The sequence below is a fragment of the Vanacampus margaritifer genome, chromosome 12, assembly GCF_051991255.1.
Source record: "Vanacampus margaritifer isolate UIUO_Vmar chromosome 12, RoL_Vmar_1.0, whole genome shotgun sequence".
Classification (NCBI taxonomy): Eukaryota; Metazoa; Chordata; class Actinopteri; order Syngnathiformes; family Syngnathidae; genus Vanacampus; species Vanacampus margaritifer.
Window position 1 is genome coordinate 20,656,267 of NC_135443.1, and position 21,304 is coordinate 20,677,570.

A 21,304-nucleotide genomic window follows, 5' to 3' on the forward strand; every position below is an offset into this window, starting at 1 on the left:
AATACACATTAGCTTTATATAGAGTTTAGATACAGTATGTACAGTACACCATCTGTGTCACCACTTAGACTTGGTTTTAGCAAGTCTAAATGTAGTCAACTTTTTGTCACCAAACTGACAGATGCAAAATAGACGTGCAATAGAATACGACAGAACGCTTATCAAGGTATAGCATGGTCTAATTCACAAACACGCTAAACTGGACTTGCCTTGGCACGCTGTCGACGAAAACAGGCTCCATAATGTTCCTTCATAAAGATAATTCCATGTTAGGAAAACATTTTTGTTTGCTCCAATTTTTGGTCTGTGTTAAGATTCGATTTGTGATCGTAGCACGTTAAATATCCAAACGCTGATTTCAAGATTGTCAGATATTCTCTGTAGCCCTTGGAGGAAAATGTTTTACCTTGATACCTTGAAACTGGAACAAGACGATCCATTCAGCGAGAGTGAGTGTGTTTGTGTGTGTAGACTGACAATAGGGAACAATCACCCCAAAAATCCTTCACCCTGATTCCCTGCGACTCTTGTAATAACAGCACCAGAGCCCGAGGCTGATTTGAAGCGTGTGCGTATGTGTGCACAAGAATGTGTTTATGCATGTGTGTACATGAGAGTGTGTGCGATTGAGAGATGCTCACGTCATGAGACCCACTTGGACTCGATCTGATTACAGTGTCCTGATTCTGATGCGCCGCAATGTGATTATAGAGTCCTGATGCCTCTCGGGGGAAATCATCACCTGTTGGCCACAAGAGGCCGCACACACGCGCGCGCACACACTCACACACACCTGAACACTTTGAAATCAGCGTCGGGAGAAGCCTTCACTAATCTCTATTCTCCCTCTCACACTTTCATGCACACCGGCATGAGCTTTAATCAACTATTCTCTTTCAACTGTGTCCTGACGAAAGCACTTTGCGGAATATTAAGAAGCCAAGCCTGTGTATGTGTGCATGCGTGTGTGTGTGTGTGTGTGTGTGTGTGTGTGTGTGTGTGTGTGTGTGTGTGTGTGCGTGTGTGTGTGTGCGTGTGTGTGTGTGTGTGTGTGTGTGAGTCACTGTGAATATTGTCATGAATGAAAGTGAGCGAGCGATCCAGAGAGTGTGACCAAAGCGATGGAAAATGAAAGAAGTGGGACACGTCGGTGACGTGAGCCTCCCGCTGAGTTTGTCGCTGACGCGTTTAAGTTCTGTCGAGCTTTGTGACGTTTAAAAGAGGGGAAAGAAAAAGTCTGTGTTACCGTCACAAACCTTACCCAAAGACAGTTTGACAATTTGTCGTTTCACGGCTATCTGGTAGAGTTTTTGACTTGACATACTTCACAAGAAGCAGCATTTTGGCAGTTAAACAGCATAAGTCAATATTATTTACTTTCCTATAATAATAAAAAAGTGTCTTCAAGATGTTTATTGGCACTCCCCTTTTCAAATTTACTGTCAAACTAAACATAAAACTAAGAGAATTGCAAGTTGTGTATTTAAAATAACCACATTGCTAATAAGCCTTCAAGCTCATTAGTTTAATGCAAACACTTTTGTTGTTCTTGGGGTAAGGCTGGGACAGATTCATAGAATTTCCATTTATTTTAAAGGTGAAAGATGATTGAAACACAATGTTTTAAGTTTTGTTTTGTTTAGCATTTGCAAGTTCACTTTGTTCATAGATTTTTTTAAACCTATCCTCTGTTATTCACTTTAGTAAATTTATTACTTTATCGTCTTCTGGTAATATCTTTGTGTGAAGTTGTTGAAATGAGTTGAAAAACTTAATTTGGACACAAACAGTCCTTTAGCGCCATATTGTGGAATTTATAGTCAAATACAGTCCAGTATAAACCTGAGAGTGGGGGTGTAACTGTACTTCCTTGACACCAATTACTGTACTACAAAGAGGTATGCCAAAAAATTCACATAAGAATTGAGATTCTCATTTACTACGATGCAGAATCGATGTAAAATCGATTTAATGAACTTATTTTATACTTTAAAATCTATCAAATTTATTTCTAGCAGTTGTGGTCCACATGCTGTTTTTGGGGAAAACGGCATTTTCCTTACAATTCAAAACTTAACAAATGTTACAAAAATAAATTAAAATAAACAAAAAGACACTTTAATGTCTTCATTTGTCATTCTGTCTTGCAAAGTAGACTGGAGGATATCATGATAATTTTTTGCGCATCAATAGATTGAAACAGAGATAATTGTCAATCGTATCATTTTGAATCGAAAATCGTCTTGAATCGAAAATCGATTCTGAATTTAATCACAGACCCAAAAATGAGAATCAAATAGAATCGTGAGAATCGTGAGATCGAAGATTCCCACCCCTACTACTACTTTCTATTTGACTTGCGGCATTTTAAGGCATGTCAAAATTAGCTCAAAAATGCAAATCGTTTAGTTTTTATAGCAAGTAGCTGTGAATACGTCACACAAGAAAAAGGATCACTGTATCGTCATGGGTTTTGTTTTGCATTTTAACACAAGACCGCCGTGACTAAACTGACTAAGCGTTTAAAGATCTTCTACGTTGTTAACCTTTTATGAGTCAACAAGTTCGCCCGCGTTTGACGCATCTGCGTCGGGGACGACGGGCAGCTCATCGAGACGGAACAGATGCTTTGCGCCGCTCTGGATTGCCGCTAATTAAATCTGTGATCACTTAACTGCTGTCATCACGCCGCTCGTAAAAATACCCAGTTAATGCACCGAGCCACATTTGGCTACAGGTGCTCGACTAGCCGTGTCTGACGATCGGCTGAAAGGTGAGACTATCTTTGCCGCTCTCCAGTCGCCGACTTTAAGCATTTTGGCTGCATTCAGGATCTAGCATAACCACAATGCAAAGGTGGAAGCACACTATAAGTAGAGCAAAAGCAAATAAAATGGCATTATCGAGTAAATTATGTCTAGCAAAACGTTGTTTTTCAGTTAGCGTTGTCCTGCTTGTTGAGCAAGTTTCTGCCTAGATAGGATGTTAGAAATGGAAGCAAGGTGTTCAGCGCTAGATTTGGCAGCTAGATTGAATGATTGAGCAATAGGGACTGAGTAAATGATTCCAAACGCAGCCTCTGTGTCTTGCCGGGCATTTTAATCCATGCTAACACCTGCTAAATCGTCTATGTGTGTGTGTGCGGAGCTCATACATGCAGTAGGCCCATCTGAGCTCTAGTCTGACTTATAGGTCTGCCCCCTCCCGTTGGGATTCCATTAAGCGACGTTTCGGCCTGCCGATGAGGAGATCAAGCTCCCCACCCGGGACTCCTGCCACGTTAAAGCTCCCGCAGCTGCTGGAAAAACATTGTCGGGGGAGGAGAAAGCGTGTTATTATCCCGCTTTCTCGGGAGAAGGGTTGATGCGGCAAAGAGTGTGTTATTTACTGTCATTACGGAGACAACAGAGATGCGGATAAGCCAGGAACTGGTACTCTTGGCACCACGCAAGAGCTTATTTTGGCTTTTGTACAATGGCTGACAACGCATAACTTGAAACTTGCCTTGGAGGAGGTTTAAAGTTGTGGTTTTCAAAATGGTAGTTTGGGGGTTGGCAAAATAATAAATAAATAATTGTTGTATCAGTACAAATCTACATAAAACAACAAAACCCTATTTAACTCATTCACTCCCAGCCATTTTCACTGAATAAATCCCCTTCACTCCCGGCTGTTTTACTGGATTTGAAGGCCCACAGAATGTTGTGTTCTGATTGCTATGGAACCTACCAAAAGAAAGAGTCAAAAGAAGAGCATTTCTATTTATTTATGTTTAGCAGTAATTAGCATTTGAATATAGCTAAATTTCATAATTATTCACAAATCTATTTAGAACTGTGGAAAAATTTGCTTTTTTTTCAACATTGCCCTGGTTGATCTCTTTTGCTCTGCTGCCACCTGCTGGCCGTTTGTGTAATTCTGAATAATTGTGTTTCTTCAACCATTCTCTGCAGTTCGGAGGCTAAATCAAAGCCTTCTCTATACTCTAGCATAAAAAAAATCATATAAATACATCTATGGGACACTTAAAACATTTTAACTAGAACGTGTTTATACATTTTTGGGAGCAAATGAGATAACTGGGGAATCTACCTTTTTTTTTTGTTGTTGTTCTTTGCAGCCCCACTAGTCCAAACACGATATTCTGGTTAATATTGCGTTAGGGGAATATGAGTTAAGCAGCAAAATCCAGCTGTTTTTATCAATCTCAGTGGGCGGCCATTTTGCCACTTGCTGGCGATTACATCAATGTTGCTCAGGTCTCAGGTAACAACCAATCACAGCGCAGTTTCAGAAAACAGGTGATCTCTGATTGGTTGTTGCCTCCTAAGACCTGGGCAACATTAATGTCATCTTCCGTCGACAGCAAGTGGCAAAATGGCTTAAAATGGCTGGATTTTGCTTCATAACTCATATTCCAAAAATGTAATATTAATCAGAATGTCATGTTTACACTAGTGAGGTCACATAACATTATTGTCAAGAAATGTTTAAGGTTGACTTCCACTTTAACAGCCTCTGAAATGAGTTGCTTTTGGAGGTGGTCCTTAAATGTGTAGCAGCAATTAAAAAAATCATTTTTCCCGTCCACTTTAAAACAATCACCACTCTTCTCAAGCACAGTTCACTTTCAATGTTATTGGCTATTGTGTGTCACTGTTTTCCTACTAATATAAAGTAATTAAATCACAGCTCTGTTCAATATAAGCCAATTGAATCTGCAGCCGGTGACAGTAATTTACCACTGGACTAGATGCTTTACAACTTAATCAAAGGTGCTCTATAAATTATAATGGGTTATTATAGTACTATAGTATACGTCTTTTGGGGTTCCCCAGGTTTGCTTGTCAGTCACTGCGGGACTGCAGCAGTTGCCAGCCGTATTCGTGCAGCAACAGCTCCCCCTAGCAGCAGACGAGGACACAGCACTTGAGCTTGCTTTCATGTGAAATGATTGTGACACTGTGAACTGATGAAGTGTTTTTTTGTGTGTCGTCCTCAGCGGGTGGATTTTGAGACCAAGAGGTCGTACACGCTGAAGGTGGAGGGCTACAACATGCATGTGGACCCCCAATACCTGGCCTGGGGGCCGTACAAGGACGAAGCCACGATAAAGGTAAGGACTTTCTAGATCAGTGATTCCTTTAATGATACTTTGTGTAATTGCGTAATTTTATTGGGCGATTATTTGATGTGTTCCCACACAGAACATACATTCAGGTCCATAAATATTGTGACATGGACACATCTTTCATCTTTTTGTCTCTAAACACTACTATAATGGATTTGAAATGAAATAAACAAGATGTGCTTTAACTGCAGACTTTTAGCTTTAAATTTGTTGGTATTTAAATCTAAATCAGGTGACTAGTTTGGGAAGTACTACAATTTGTACATATGCTTCCCGCATTTTACAAGACCAAAATTAATGGAACAAATTGACAATCATAAGTCAAACTTTTTTTAATACCTGGCTGCAAATCCTTTACAGTTACTTCCAGCTTGAGGTCTGGAACATAGAATCCACCAGACGCTGGCTTTCATCCATGGTGATGCCCTGTCAAGCTTCTACTGCGGCTGTTTTCAGTTTCTTTTTCTTCTTCTTAGGGCATTTTGCTTGTGTTTGCTCTACAGCAAGTGAAATTCATGCTAAATTGGGTTCAGGGCATGTGACTGAACTTGGCCATCATATAACATTCAATACAAGGAAAACAGCTCCATTAGCAGCCAGATGAACAGCCAGTTGTCCAATTACCTTTAGTGACATAAAAAGCAGGAGGTACATGAACAGTCCAAATCATTGTAATTCTTACACTGTTCACTGTATTTGTATTTGTATGTGAAAATATTGTGGTGTTTTTTAGAGAATGTGATTTCACTTTAAAACCAACCCCCACTGAGGGCAACTAAAACTATAATGTGGCCCATGATATAAACAAGTTTGACACTCGTGAACCTAGCATCGCCTAGCTAAAATAACAAAGTGTTGATTTAACTTGCCTTTTTACAGATTTCAGTGGAGGATGCTGATGAGCCACCCGTATTTGTGGCACCCTCATATACTTTTGAAGTGGAGGAAAACGCCCCTGCCGGTACTCAGGTGGGACGCGTCCACGCCAAAGACACGGACATTGCCAACAACCTAGTCAGGTATGACAACACAGCGATCCCATCGCTGGTAGAACTGAAGTCAGTTTTGAGCTTCAAGTTTTTGAACACACGTACACAGGTACATGATTCCACGCTACACGGATGTGGAGCAGTTCTTCAGTATCAACTCGGAGGATGGCATGATCACCACCACCAGACCGCTGGATCGAGAGACTCAGGCCTGGCACAACATCTCTGTGTCGGCCACTGAGATTGGTGAGTCATTGTTCGGGTTCTGGAGCTCCTCCAGTGTAGAGCACAGAAAAGAAAACATTGAAAAAAATGGGGCAAAAACTAGACTTTTGGGAAATGTATCTAATCGGAGGTGATGATGTAAGCAGGCCTGGGAACTTTACTCTGAAATTCCCCCAGTGTTGCAGTCAAGTATACGCAACAAAAATATAAACGCAACACTATTGTTTTTGCTCCCATTTTTATGGGATGAACTGAAACATGTAACATTTCTTCCACATACACAATATCACCATTTCTCTCAAATATTGTTCACAAACCAGTCTAAATCTGTGATAGTGAGCACTTCTTCTTTGCCGACATAATCCATTCCACCTCACAGATGTGCCATATCAAGATGCTGTTTAGAGACCATGATTAGTGCACAGGTGTGAATTAGACTACCAACAATAAAAGGTCACTCTGAAAGGTGCGATTTTGTTTTATTGGTGGGGTTTGGGGACCCAAAAAACTGACTGTTACTGAAAGACAGACACAAAAGTGCACTACACACTCACACCATCGACGGGAATTCTTAACCAAGGTTGCACAAAGGCGGAAGCGCAAGAACTGGCACGCGTCCCACACGTCGCAAACAGGAAACAGAAACAAAGCTTATGTGTGAAAACCAAGAAGTCATAAGTTCCACCTCCTCCTTGGCATATCCCCCATTGTGGTCTGAGGCACACCTGTGCACTAATCATGGTGTCTAATCAGCATCTTGATATGGTGGGATGGGTTATCTCAGCAAAGGAGAAGTGCTCTATCACAGATTTTGACTGGCTTGTGAACAATATTTGAGAAAAATGGTGATATTGTGTATGTGGAAGAAGTTTTACATGTTTAAGTTAATTTAATAAAAAATGGGAGCAAAAACAAAAGTGCTGCGTTTATATTTTTGTTGCGTAAAACTGTCCCAACAACATGGTCAGTAGAATGAGTAGGGACAAACAAACAGTCAGAGTAATCACTAACAAACTTTCACATTGACATGGTCAACAAGAAATAGTTACAGTAGAGGTTGTCATTAGTAATAAATTAAAAATTTACATGGTCAGTCAATCAAGAGTCCTGCAAAATATTAGCTAATATTGTGACTTTCTTTAAGCCTGATTGTACCAAAAAATGAAAACAACATCTAAACATCCATTATTGTACGTGTAGTGATAACTTTTTTTTTTTTAATGACAGAGGCAGCAAGAAAAGTCCCCAAAAAAGAAATCCATGTTGACCCACTGGTCCTCTCACATTTTGGCCCCACAATAACCCACCCCCAACACACACACACACACACACACACACACACACACACACAAAAAACAGCGAGCCACGAGGGGCCCCACCCTGGCATTCTGCGGCCGGCAGCTCTGGCTCTCCAAGTGCCGTGCGGTTTCCCCACGGCACTGTCGACACCAGACAGCCAGATGGAAACAGGCTCATGGCCCGCAGAGTCAGGCTACGCTAACCACTAACGGGGCCCTGGGAAGCTAAGTAGAAGCCTGCTAATGACGGGGTGCTGGAAAAATCAAATAAGAGGGTCCAGTTGCAAGAGAAACTGAACTGCAGTTTCCGTTCCTAAAAAAACAAATGTGCTTAAAAACTGCCGATGGGAAACTTGTTGGGAGCTGATTCCTATTTATGTCATCCACAGTTTGGACTTTTTTTTTCTTTTCTTTTTTTAAAGAAGGTTAGAAAAAAAGATTTTGGGAAGGAAGAGTTGGGGAAGAATCAATGGAAAAAATGGAGGGAGGAGGGAAGGATGACTGAAGGAAGAATTGATGGAATCGAGGGAGGAAGGAAGCATGTGGACCCATCACATTCATTTTTGTGTTTGTTGTGAATCATTACTCAACCTCTCAGAATATTTGTGCGAGACGTGTGGGAGGCGACAAGCATGATGGTAGCACTCTTGGGTGCTTGCAGATGTGAGACGCCGGAAATAAACCCTCAGGGCTTGATTGACAGGAACCGTTTCTGGATGGTATATGTGTCTTGTGTTAGCTTGCAAACTGACATTGTTTGTCTGTGTATGTGTGTGTAGGAGGCCACCACCAGGACACCAAAGTGCGCGTGAACATCAAGGTGAAAGACAGGAACGACAACGCCCCCGAGTTTGCCACCAACAACGAAGTCCTCATGTGTGAAAGTGTTGCACCAGGAAAGGTAGTAATGGAGATCTTTATGGAAATGACTTGAAGGCATTTGTAACCCTAATCCTAGCTTGAAACCGGCATTTTGAAAAAAAAATTGTGTTGTCTTTCCAGGTTATAGAAACAGTCGGTGCAGTGGACAAAGACGAGATGGCCCATCGTCAACATTTCACCTTCCGCCTGGCGCCAGAGGTGGCCCACAACCACAACTTCTCCCTTAAAGACAACAGAGGTGAGCCACGTTGCATTTGTGGCCTCCTTCACACCATCCACACACACACACACAAGCATGTCAACATGTCCTGGAGCTGCATTAATTGCATTGTGGTCTCGATCCATCTGTCCGTACGTCTTCAGGGGCCGGTGTGATTGAATTAAGCTACAAGAGAGGCTTCAAGTAGCAGCTAGCGTGTAGAAATAGTTGACATGGAGAAAGGAATCCAACATGTAGATAATGAAATAGAAGCCAAGACGCAAGACACACTTGTTGGCAGCTTACCGCTTAGCAACAGATGACATTCACATCTGAGCAAATGACACTTTGCTCTTTTCTCAAGCTGCTCGTCTAGTGTCATTTACAAGTATCTTCTCCAATTTGTTTCCCCCAAAAATAGTTTTACCTAAAAAGCTGATTTGAAGCCGAAATTCAAAACTCTTATTTGAAACCTTTATCCCGATGTAAAAAGGACAGTAGAAAATTTAAGAAAAAAATATAGTAAAATAAGAAAATTATTACAGTAATTTTTGGACTATAAGGCTGACTATAAGCCGCGCTAGCTAAATTTGGGGAATACTCGAGTTTGTTACTCATATAAGCCGCACCCGACTGTAAGCCGCAGGTGTTTTAATGTTACTGCACTGGTATATAAGGGCTCCTCCGTCTAATTTTTTTTCCATAATGAGGGTGCAAATTGTCTTGCTCTCCTTCTGTATCTCCTACTATATTTGGGCTCACTTGGTTTGTTTTGCTCTGTCTGACGCTCTTGTGCTTCCTTTATTGTGCGTCCCCTTGTGATCTGATGGATAAACCACACCTTTGTATTAGCCGCAGGGTTGAATGCAAGTGAAAAAAGTAGCGGCTTATAGTCCAGAAATTACTGTACTCCAAATAAGCAAAATGATCTGCCAATAGAACAAGAAAATTTGACTTAAATTTACCTGCAAGATTTTGAAAAATAAGAAAATAATATTAGGCCCATATCAACAACAGTGGTCTTGAAAATAGTATTTTTAGATTAAAACCAAGTAATATTGACTTTTTTAAAGCTGTAATATATAGAACTATTTTCTTAAAATGCATATGTACTCATTTATGTTTGGCCAATTTAGCTTGAGTGTCAAGCAGTGAGGTAACAGATCCCAGTCTGAGGGTAGACACTCTACCACTAGACCACTAAACTGGTACAGTACTATACTTACTGGAAAGAGGAAAAATGATCTTAGTAAATATAACACCATTTTTTTTTATTCTTACAATAAAGCACTAGATTGCACTTTTGTTTGATTGTTTTCACTATTTAATTTTTTCCATTTATCTTATTACCAGATTATGCAAAATCTTAAAATAAGAAAATTCAATTTATGAAACCCCAGTTCAGGGCCTTTGATGTTGGGTCGCCATCTTAAATGTGGAAAATGTTTGTTTTATTAAGCCTCACGGTACTTAAAACTGGCTGCTTGATCAAATAATTAAATAATTAGTAATGATAATAATAATAATAATGATAATGATAATAATAATAATAATAATAATAATAATAATAATAATAATAATAATAATAATAATAATAATAATAATCAATAAATAATTTGTATCTTAAAATAAGCAGAATGATGTAAAAAAATAACTTGTCAGAGCAAAATAATCAAATTTAGGTTAAATTGAAGAAATTATATCCTATTTAAGGTTTCAGTTTTTTAACAGTGTGTCTATTGACAACCCAGTACTTGTCTCCCCTCCACACAGACAGCACGGCCAGCATCTACGTGCTGCGGAAGGGTTTCAGCCGCCTGACGCAGGATGTCTATTTCCTGCCGGTGGAGATCAACGACAACGGCGTTCCGGCCATGAGCAGCACCAACACGCTGACGGTGCGCGTGTGCTCCTGCGACAGCAAGGACACCATCTTGTCCTGCAACGTGGAGCCCTACGTGCTGCCTGCCGGCCTCAGCACGGGCGCGCTCATCGCCATCCTCGCCTGCATCGTCATCCTGTTGGGTAAGGCTGGAAACATTCGGGGTAGCCTTAGGTTAAGAGGAGTGGTTCTTAACATGGGTTCGATCGAACCCTAAGTGTTGGATGTCTCAATGGTTCGGCGGAGGACAAGACGCACACCTTTCTCAAATGATTTGTGATTATATGCCCCGCTTGGCCATCATTTGCTGTAGGCTGTTCTTTGCTGGAGGAAATTTGGTGCCTTTAGTAGTCGACTTGTGTTGTGATGGTACGCTGTGTGATTTATTTATTATTTTAATTGTGGTTGTCAAAATGAGTGTGTTAATTTTGAGCTAATTTTAAAGTTCCTTAAAAAAAAAATTAACATAACCATATTTCTATTAAATTAATATTTGTTCAACTTTTACGTTAACAAGAGTATGAAAATTTAGGGGAAAAAATATTGTACATTAGAACAGATATTAAATTTGCGATTAATCGTGAGTTAACTACTGAAGTCATTCGATTAATTATGATTAAAATATTTTATTGCCTGACACCCCTCATTTTAATCCCTTAACTATGTCAAGCATAAAAAGAAAGTGGTCGTCGGACGAATATGTGCAATATAAGTTCACATGTATAAAGTTACGTATGGTGTTCCACAGGGTTCAATTCTGGGGGCCCTGCTGTTTTCATTATATCTATTGCCCCTGGGTTACATCTTAAGAAAACAGTGCTCTATAAATATAGAGTTGAGTTCAGTGATGTGATTCAGCGTCCTAACTGCATGATTTGCCAAGTTAAGCAATTCTAGTCCTAACTAGATCTAGCAAAACTAAAGAAACATGGCCTTAATGTGCATGGGAATGGAGGAAAATCATATTTTATTTTTCAATAAAGAAAGGTTCGGTGAATGCGCATTGGAAACTGGTGGGTTTCAGTACCTCCAACAAGGTTAAGATCCACTCGTTTTGCGTAACCGGGTAGATGAAGGTTTAGTGTTAGTCCTTTGGCTTGGGTTTAGGGTTTAGTATTAGGTTTAAAGTTGAGGTAGGGCTTAATGTTAGAGTTTAGGGTCAAGGGTGCCTTGTGACTAAAAAAAAAAAAGAAAGAAAAAAACACAAAAGACAGTGGGTTTTCATTACTATTGTGTTTACTTCTCAACAGAGAACAATTAACTACCCACAATTTAATATGTGCATATGACAAAAGAAAAACAAATTATCCACTAATTAAACTGTGAGAGGTCTGGTTACAATTTGTTGGACTAACAGTCTGACTGTGTTCCCCTCAGTCATCGTGGTTTTGTTTGTGGCATTGCGGCGTCAAAAGAAAGAGCCTCTGATCGTCTTTGAGGAGGAGGACATTCGAGAGAACATCATCACCTACGACGACGAGGGCGGTGGAGAGGAGGATACGGAGGCCTTTGACATCGCCACGCTGCAGGTAAGCCAGTATTCAAATCCTTTACTTGAACCACACTAAAGCCTTGCTTTGAAACCCTAACATTGTGTCTCGTTTCAGAACCCAGACGGCGCCAATGGCTTCCACCCGAGGAAGGACATGAAACCGGAGATGCAGTTTCCTCTGCGTCCCGGCGGCCACCCAGCAGCCAACAGCGTAGACGTGGACGACTTCATCAAGACGCGTGTGGCCGAGGCCGACAGCGACCCCACCGCGCCACCCTACGACTCCATCCAGATCTACGGCTATGAGGGCCGCGGCTCCCTGGCTGGCTCGCTCAGCTCTCTGGAATCGGTGACCACTGAGTCCGATCTGGATTATGACTATCTGCACAGCTGGGGTCCACGTTTCAAGAAGCTGGCCGATTTGTACGGCACCAAAGACTGCTCAGTTCATGAAGGTGATGACGATGACGACTGTTAACGGTGGACCTTCCCCCAAAATACAAACAAATTCCAATGATTCCATGAGGATTTTTGCTCCAACGCCTTCCCAACTTTCTCCCATTTCCTCCAAAGTAACAAATGCCGAGAGCTCCCAACTGTACTTCTTACGGATTGGAGCGGAATCGGGCTGGAAAAATGTATCACGTCACCTGTGTGTGTTTGGACTTTACTTAGTGCAAAAAAACAGTTTAGCTGAAATTAGAGATTGTGTACACCTTGTGGACTGGATTCACAAATGTCCTGGAGGTTTTACTCCCTTGACGGGGGCCTCCAGACCACCATCTGAGCCAGACCGGTGGTCCCGCCGTTTGTTGTTGCTGTGCGATACTGCTAAGGACTCTGGGTTGTTGATACTGTCTTGGCAGTACGGTGGCCTTAAAATAAATCAACAACAACTCCGGAGGCCAACACACACAATACGAGACCAACGACGTAAAGACGCTTCAGTAGCTACGAAAACCAGGACTGAGGCTCTGTAATGGAAAAAAAGAAAAAAAAATCAAGACGGACCGTATTTGACGTACACAACTGTGGAGGACGATTTGTTTCTATCCTTCGATCCTGTGTCCTATCAATCACTTCCGTTTAGGGTTGCAAAGAGGTGAAATATTTCCAGTTAATTTTTGGTGAATTTCCATGGGAAGTTTTAAACTGGAGAATTTTGGAAAATATTTCAAACTGGAATTAACTAATAATTGAGGGATTACCCTTACCATTACCATTAGAACGGTATCACACGTATCAAGCATAAATATAGACATTTGTTTTGTCATGTGCAGACATCCATACCAAATAGGTAGCTCTCCTTGCCTACATGCAAAGGCATAACAGTAACTTGACTCATTTGCTGCCAGTCATTTTCAAATCAGAAAGTGCCGTATTGTCAGTTTGTTTGGAGCATTTTTACTGATCTTTCAACCCCACAAAAAATTTGTGTTTTGTGACATTATGCACAGAACCACCAAACCAAAGTAGAGTCTTCTCGCAATGGTTTAGCTTTGTCCGTTCTTTAATAATCATTTTTTTGTGGAGAGAAACAAATATTTTGCTTTTGTGGCATCTCAAACTATAAAACAAGACTGAGAAAGGGCTTTTGATGTCAAAATAATTGTTTATTTATAGATTTACAACTAAGAATGGCTCAAGTTGAATGACAGTAGCTTTTTTACATGATGTTCCTCATGTTAATGTTTATACCCTACATACAAATACTCTGAGTTTAGGGTGCCTAAATTTCCAAAATGTTGTCATGTCTCTCATTGTTGACGTGACAAGCTAAGATTCACACCCTTATTGTTTTTTCTAACTCAAAAGCCATTCTGATTTGGAATTCAAAGTGATCAAACACTGTCAACTACCAGGTCCTCATGAAAGTTTTGTAAAAGCTTAAATTTCATAGACAAGCTGGACGACACCACAAATTTATCAGTAGAAGTAATTAAGCTGACATATATAAACACTAACTGCAGTGAATGAGCTAAGAGCCAGCCTTTTTTTTTTAAATTCCTGCTCTTCTGTCATTTCTTAACAAAAATCCCATCCAACCCCATGGAAAGTTTCCAACTTTGAAAATTCCCACAATTTTGCAACCCTACTTACGCCAATGATGATGATCAATCATAAACGAGTAAAAACCTGTGAGATCTTAAATATCGCCTTAACGGACACTCGCAGTGCATTCTATCTCTCCATTGTTGTTTTTTGTTTATTTGATTATTTTCTTGTCAAAAACTAGCTAGCTAGCTAGCCTCCATGTTTGCAGAGAATGTGCAAAACGAGTGTGGCGTTACACTCGTTAAAAACAGACAGGATGTGACGTGTTTTCGGAAAGGCCGGGCTGTTGCATCAACATGTGTTGCGATCATTTCCAGAAAACATTTGCCCACCCCCGAGAAGACAGGATGTCATTTTTTAAGCGGTTAAACCTCATTTTAATTATATTATTATTATTATTATTATTATCAGTTGCTATTTTTTTAATCAGTATTATCATTATTATTATTTTGACTGATGTTGTTTGTCTTGGCGACGCGTGTTTAGCTCTTTGGCTGGTTTCCCGGCAAAGAGTGAAGCGTCGGTTTGTTTTGCTTAATTTGCTTTTTTGTTTTTTGTGTGCTGTCATTATTTGGTGTTTCATCGTAGTTCCTCCCCACTCGAGAGGAATACGGCGAAGCGTACGTTGCTCAAGAGAAAACGCCTGTTTTTTATTCTTCTGTCAAGTTTTATGGTACCGATTTGTACAATTTTAAAAGTTCTTATTTTTTAGTATACATGCCGAATATTCCAGTATTACGACAAAAAAAACATGTTAAGATAAAAAAACTAATAAAATGATTCAGCATCACACTTATATTTTCTGAACATTGTACTGTTGCTTTACTATGTGCTTCAATCTACGAAGCGAAAAAAAAACAACTTTGAAATAAATGCTCTTTTTATAAAATGATAACGTGTAAAGTCTTTTTGCCTTTTAAATAGCCTACTACATTACAGAAGGATGTTGGGTTGTGAACATAAGGACATTTTGCAACTACAGAACATGATTGTTGTATGTATGGTTGCATTTACTTACGGTAAACTTCTATACACTATAGTAAAAACATTTTTTTTTAAAAAAAGCTTAATAAGAAGGCTAATAAAAACATAGATTTATTATAAAGCATTGTTAAAATAAAAAAGAGCAACAAATCGTAAAATAAAATATTAACAACATCATGATTATAGTATTCTGTTGTCTAAAATGAATGATGAAATAATCATGAAAAATACATTAAATAATATTGAAGTTTACTGTTGACTGATAAAAAAACAAATTTTCACCAAGAATTTAAATGTACCCTATTAATGTGTGGACACATCAGAACAGATTACATCATTAGGATATCATCACTGACGCTTCATAGACTGTAACAATTAAAATGCAGTATAAGATCACACGATGTAGTAGCTAGAAGCAATAGAATCGCTTCTAGCTCTTCTATTATCATTCCTTTAATTACAATTTGTGTGTCGGATGCAGGGTAGGAGCGATCCCAGGCTCACTGAAGCCTGATTTCTTTGTGGCACTTGAGTAAACAGGGATATATATGTGTGAGTGTGTGCATACATCGGATGGATGTCCTTGGGTGGTCCGACAGAAAGTTAATTAAACATCTCTGGTCTATGGCATGTTTGTGAGTGTGCCAGTGAGAGTGCCGTTGCGTGGAAAGACTCTCACTTTCTTTGTGTATAAACTTAACCTGAAGTTCTTGAACACAACACGCAGAAAATGGATGTGCTAAATGATACAGCCATTAAGTTCATCAGTCAAATGAGGGGTCAAAAACTCATCATGACTTAAAGTCATAAACCAAATTCACACTTCATCCATCCGTCTATTAATTCATCACGACCAACAACTTTGGCTGTCTTCTATTTATCCGCATCTATCATTTCATCAACACCCTCGTTCATCTACTTGCCCAGTCATCCATCCATTATTTAGCTAGCAATCAACCCCCAGCAATGAAACTACCTGTTCAACATTATGTATCCATCAATCAATGGAACATCAATGTTATCCATCTGTCCATCCATCCATCTGTCCATCCATTCATCCATTAATCCAAATATATGGTACATACATAAAACCATTATTCATCTCACCCATCAATTAGTTTATCACCATCCATCCATTCATTATCCATCCATCCAGCCATCTGTCCATCGATCGATCCCCGAACCATCCAGCCATCCATTCATCATCCAGCCATTGATTGATCCCTGATCCATCCATCCATTCATCTTATCTATCCATCCATTCATCATCTATCCATCCATCCATCCATCGATCCCCAATCGATCCATCCATCCATCATCCGGCCATCGATCAATACCGGATCCATCCATCCATCATCCAGCCATACGTCCATAAATCGATCGCAGATCCATCCATCCATCCATCCCCGATCCATCCGTCCATGCATCCATCCATCATCTGGTCATCGATCCATCCATCCATCATCCAGTCATCCATCCATCATCCGGCCATCGATCGATACCCGATCCATCCATCCATCATCCAGCCATACGTCCATCAATCGATCGCAGATCCATCCATCCATCATTGACTATCCATCCATCCATTGATCCCCGATCCATCCATTCATCCATCCATGCGTCCATCCATGCATCCATCCATGCATCCATCCATCATCCGGCCATCATCCGGCTATCAATCAATCTCCGATCCATTCATCCACCCATCCATTCATCCCTGATCCATCCATCTATTCATCCATCCATCCATTCATTCATCATCAATCCATCCATCCATCTATGAGCCGACTATCGATCGATAACCGATCCATCCATCCATCCATCATCCGGCCATCGATCAATCCCCAATCCATCCATCCATCCATCATCCACCCATCCGTCTGTCCGTCGATAGATCCCGATTCCTCCATCATCTAGCCATCCATCCATCGAATAATCTCAGATCTATCCATCCACCCCTTTATTAAATCCATCACACATCTCATCAATCCACCATTTATCATCATCATCATCATCATTATCAATACACAGCCATATACATCCTATCCACCATTTGTTTATCAATAATAACTCTTCATGCGTTTGAGTTTTAGGGGCAAAGTGTTGCAAATTGCTGACAAAAGTATTTAGTTAGTTTTTGTGTTCAACTATTACTTCAACTGTTACTTTTCACAAACAAATATTGCACAAAAAAGCCTGCTTGTGCACTCATCCACCATTTTCACAGCAAACTTTAGCCTTTTATGGACAAATATAATGCCTAAAATGTTGTTGTTTTTTGCACATTTAACTTTTAACATATTGCTCTTCTTAGACAAATACTGTATATGGTTTATCTGTATTTATTTGCCAATATTTTGCCTTTTGAGGGCAATGTGTAGCATTTTGTCTTTATTGTGTTCAATACCAATTTGTATTTGAATCGTAAAACCTGCTGCTACAAGAGCACACAGGAAGTGTGTGAAGAAACAAAACTGAATGCGTCCGACAACCATCGTAAGCAAGGAGAGGTTAGCAAGAGGCCATTTTAACACCAGAAAGACGACACAAAATGCAATGTGCATGTTTGTGTGTGTGTACATGAGTGTATGGAGAGAGTAGGACAGTGGCGGCCCGCATGCAAGTGAAGGTTATGTAAAACCAATCAGAGGCCTGTTTAATCTTTCAGAAAGAGAGAGCGCTCATTTGCATAATCATCATCTCCCTTTCAGCAGCAGTGCGAGAGACTGACGCTGAAGTGTGTGCATGTGTGTGCGGGATCCTCCTCATCCTTCTCTTTGTCCTCAGAATCATCACCCGGCCACATTGAAATGCAAGGTTAAAGTCCTGGGAGGAAGCTCTTCAACTATGGAGATCACACTGCGGCGAACAGTGTCTCTCTTTGCAAGTTTGTTCCACACAAGACGACAAGCGGCGACAAGCAAATCTGTGTCAAGACTTTGAAGAATGAAAGAAGAAGAGACCAGAACAAATGTGTTTAACCAGTATGCAATTAAATGCTCGGGGTGGGGGGGGGGGGGGGGGGTGATTGTCCCTACGATGACTTTGCACTGTGACAAGCCGAGAATGAGGAAGAGGACTCAAATAAACGAACCCAGTAGGCCAGGGATTGGCAACTAGCGGCCATTTGGGGAAACTACCACTTTGCTCAACAAATATGTAATTTAGTGATTTGTAGACAAACTCTAACATTTTTATTATGATAGTGTGCAAAACAAGCTTATCTTTGTAAATGTGGTGCAATGCCATTGAAGAGCGCATTTTTTCCAATGTTTGGCGATAAAATGCGGCAGAGTCAGAGGGGACTATGGGGATGATCTGGATTTCCCTCCTCCTTCCATTTAGCATTAACTGAACCCATTCACACTTAATGCATTTTTAATGAACTGATCTTTCATTGCAAATCTACTGCTAATTTGCCCTATTATCAATCCTCTTTGGCGCGGGTACGTGTGTGCGTGTTGCATTTGTGTATGAGTGAGTGTGTGCGGCAGTTGTTATGCAGATGGTTCGGACATGCCGTGTAGTCACGGAGCGCCATCAGCATGCAACATTTTTTAAATAAACGCAGCCACACTATGGCTAGCAGTAAAGCGCAAGTAATGATGCAAAATGAGTGTGAGAACGTTTCCATAATTGATAAGACAGCGTCATTCCACGACGCTCGTGTCTGCTTCAAGCCAAAGAAAAAGCGTCATGTGCCAGCCTTTGATGTGCCGCAGAGCTCTGGCAGTTGCGGGAAAACGACATCGCCAATTAACTGACGTGTGGATCTTGCTCGCCGTTCTGAGAGGTTTCCTCAACATACACAGAATGGGAGATTTTTAATGATTAGCACACAAGAAGGTGAAAATAGATGGACACTTCCCTGTATCACAAATTTGAAAGCAGCTCTGAAACCCAGAATTCTACTTTTAGACATGAACATTAATTGTCTTGAAACCTTAACATTGGCCAAAATTCACATACCAGACTTAAAACCCCATCTTTGAAACCATTGGCTTAAAGCAATTCTTTGAAATCTTAACCTTAGGTTAAAACTCTAGTTTGTTAAAGTTAAAGTACCACTGATTGTTACACCCATTTAAGTGTGGCGAAATTAATTAAAAACCCTAATTTTAAACCTTAACCCTAATTTTAAACCCTACTTTGAAATCCCAATCCTAGTTAAAAACCCAAATTTGAAGAAACGAATCCTACTAACTACTAACACAGTTAGTTTAAAGCCCTAATTTGAAACCCTAAGCTGTGTTTAAAACCCTATTTTGAAACCCTAACTCTATTTTGAAAGCATACTTTGAAACCCTAATTCTACTTTGAAAACATACTTTGAAACCCTAACCCTGTCATCCAAAATTTAAAACCTAATCAAAGACTTGAAACCCTATTTTAAATATGATTTTCCTCACAGTTGTTGGCGACTAGGACACTTTACTGCTCTTCTTACCGTTAAGTAAATCATCTAAATTAAAGAAAGAGAGCAAATGCTGACCGTCATTGATGGATTGTTCCTTCTCGTCTTCATTTAGAAAGACGACTGGAGAGCACGTCTCTGTCTTTGGTTTTGATGTGGCAGCTTCCGAAGCGGTGCTTAATTGAAGCTGGAGGCGGCTGCTAAGCCAAGTCAACATGCTGCTAATTGATTTGTCAGGTGTGCATATGAAACCCACTCAGAATACGACTGACAGCATCTTAAAACTAAGTTTACTTCAAGGTAGGACACAGACAGGAGAAGACAGATGTTGGCGATTAAACCATTTTGAGTTTCAAGTCATATAAGACATCCATTAAAAAAAAATGTTTTACCTCAACATTGCAAATTTTAAGATGTGTAACTGATTTGGGATTTCGAGTTTTGATTACCGTAGGTTCAAGACTGGGCCAGAGTTTCAAAGAAGAAGGAGGGTTCCATGCCTTGGTTTTGGTTTTAAATTATGTTTATTTCAAGTGTTTGGGTTTTATGGTGTAATTGACAGGAACTCTTCTTGCCTAGAAAAATTCTTCCCATTTTATGTCTTTGCTTCTCTTAAAGAAATCTGGGCCACACGGCAGAAGTCTCTGTCGCCTTTGTTGCCTCCCATCGGGCTAATTGAAATTGGCACGTTTAATTTGGCCCGGCGACCGTCTTCATTCCGCTGATGGATAGCCCGGGATGAACGTAATTGAACTTTGGAGGAGAGAGGAAGCAAGCATAGGAAGAGACATCAATTAGCATCACCTGACTGCTTGCTTCATTCATCAGTGGCGACTGCTCACAGCTCACGATACAACACCGTTGAACTCGCAAGTCTCGCAGATTTATTCATTTCATTTCAGTCATTTCATTGTTGTATTTTTTTGAAAATAACACATGATGGACAGACCAAGATTGTAAGGAAAAAAAGAATAACAAGTCTTGTTTTACTATTGCCAGAGTTGGGGCTTCAAATTAGTGTGGACATTTCAAATGAGGGTTTCAAATTGTGGCTAATGTTTGGGTTTTTGAGTCAAAATTAGGGTTTTAAAGTAGCTTTTCAATCAGCGTTAGGGTTTCAAAACAGGTTTGAGGTTCAAATATTGGTTTCTGGGCAGAGTTAAGGTTTCAAACTGGCATTTTAAGTCAGGGTTATGCTTTCAAGTTAGGGCTTCAAGCCCAGGTTAGGCTTGAATGGTTTCAAGCCATGGTTAAGTTTTCAAACCAGCGATAGGGTTTTAAATTAGGCTTTCAAACCATGTTAAGGGTTCAAACCAGAGTTAGGGTTTTAAATTGGGTGTTTAAGCACGGGTTGGGGTTTAAAATTGGAGTTTCAAACCTGGGATATTGTTCAAAGTAGGGTTTCAAGTCAATTTCCGGGTTAGGCTTTAATGGAACTGTTTCAAAGCAGGGTTAAGTTTTCAACCAGGGTTAGGGTTTCTTTGATTATTATTATTCTTTGATTGGATTAGAATTTAAGGAACCTTAACCCTGGTTATGGTTTTGAATTATGGTTTCAAGTCTGAATGTTTTCCTTTTTTTTCTCTCTCTCACACTATCCAAATGCACAATAACATTTAGCAATTAGCTTATTCATGTTCTTAATCACTATTTGGTATTCTACTCACTAATCGCGTTATAACACACAAGCACGCACACAAAAATATCCCCCCCCCCTTAACCTTTTCAGGCCGTATCCTCGGCAACAGGCCTC

General features: G+C 40.2%; 1 protein-coding gene across 4 annotated transcripts in view; it reads left to right on the forward strand.

Annotated features, from left to right (window-relative positions):
• cdh11 (cadherin 11, type 2, OB-cadherin (osteoblast)) overlaps nt 1–14,956 on the forward strand; it is an 88,083-nt gene extending 73,127 nt beyond the window's left edge. For all 4 annotated transcript variants that reach the window (XM_077581765.1, XM_077581764.1, XM_077581762.1 and 1 more), the window contains 8 exons: nt 5,003–5,116; nt 6,011–6,150; nt 6,230–6,366; nt 8,423–8,544; nt 8,646–8,763; nt 10,498–10,749; nt 11,984–12,135; nt 12,214–14,956. In XM_077581765.1, the coding sequence (XP_077437891.1) occupies nt 5,003–5,116; nt 6,011–6,150; nt 6,230–6,366; nt 8,423–8,544; nt 8,646–8,763; nt 10,498–10,749; nt 11,984–12,135; nt 12,214–12,576 (1,398 nt within the window). In that variant the 3' untranslated portion in view covers nt 12,577–14,956. The remainder of the gene's footprint in view (nt 1–5,002; nt 5,117–6,010; nt 6,151–6,229; nt 6,367–8,422; nt 8,545–8,645; nt 8,764–10,497; nt 10,750–11,983; nt 12,136–12,213) is intronic.
• Nucleotides 14,957–21,304: the final 6,348 nt, after the last annotated feature.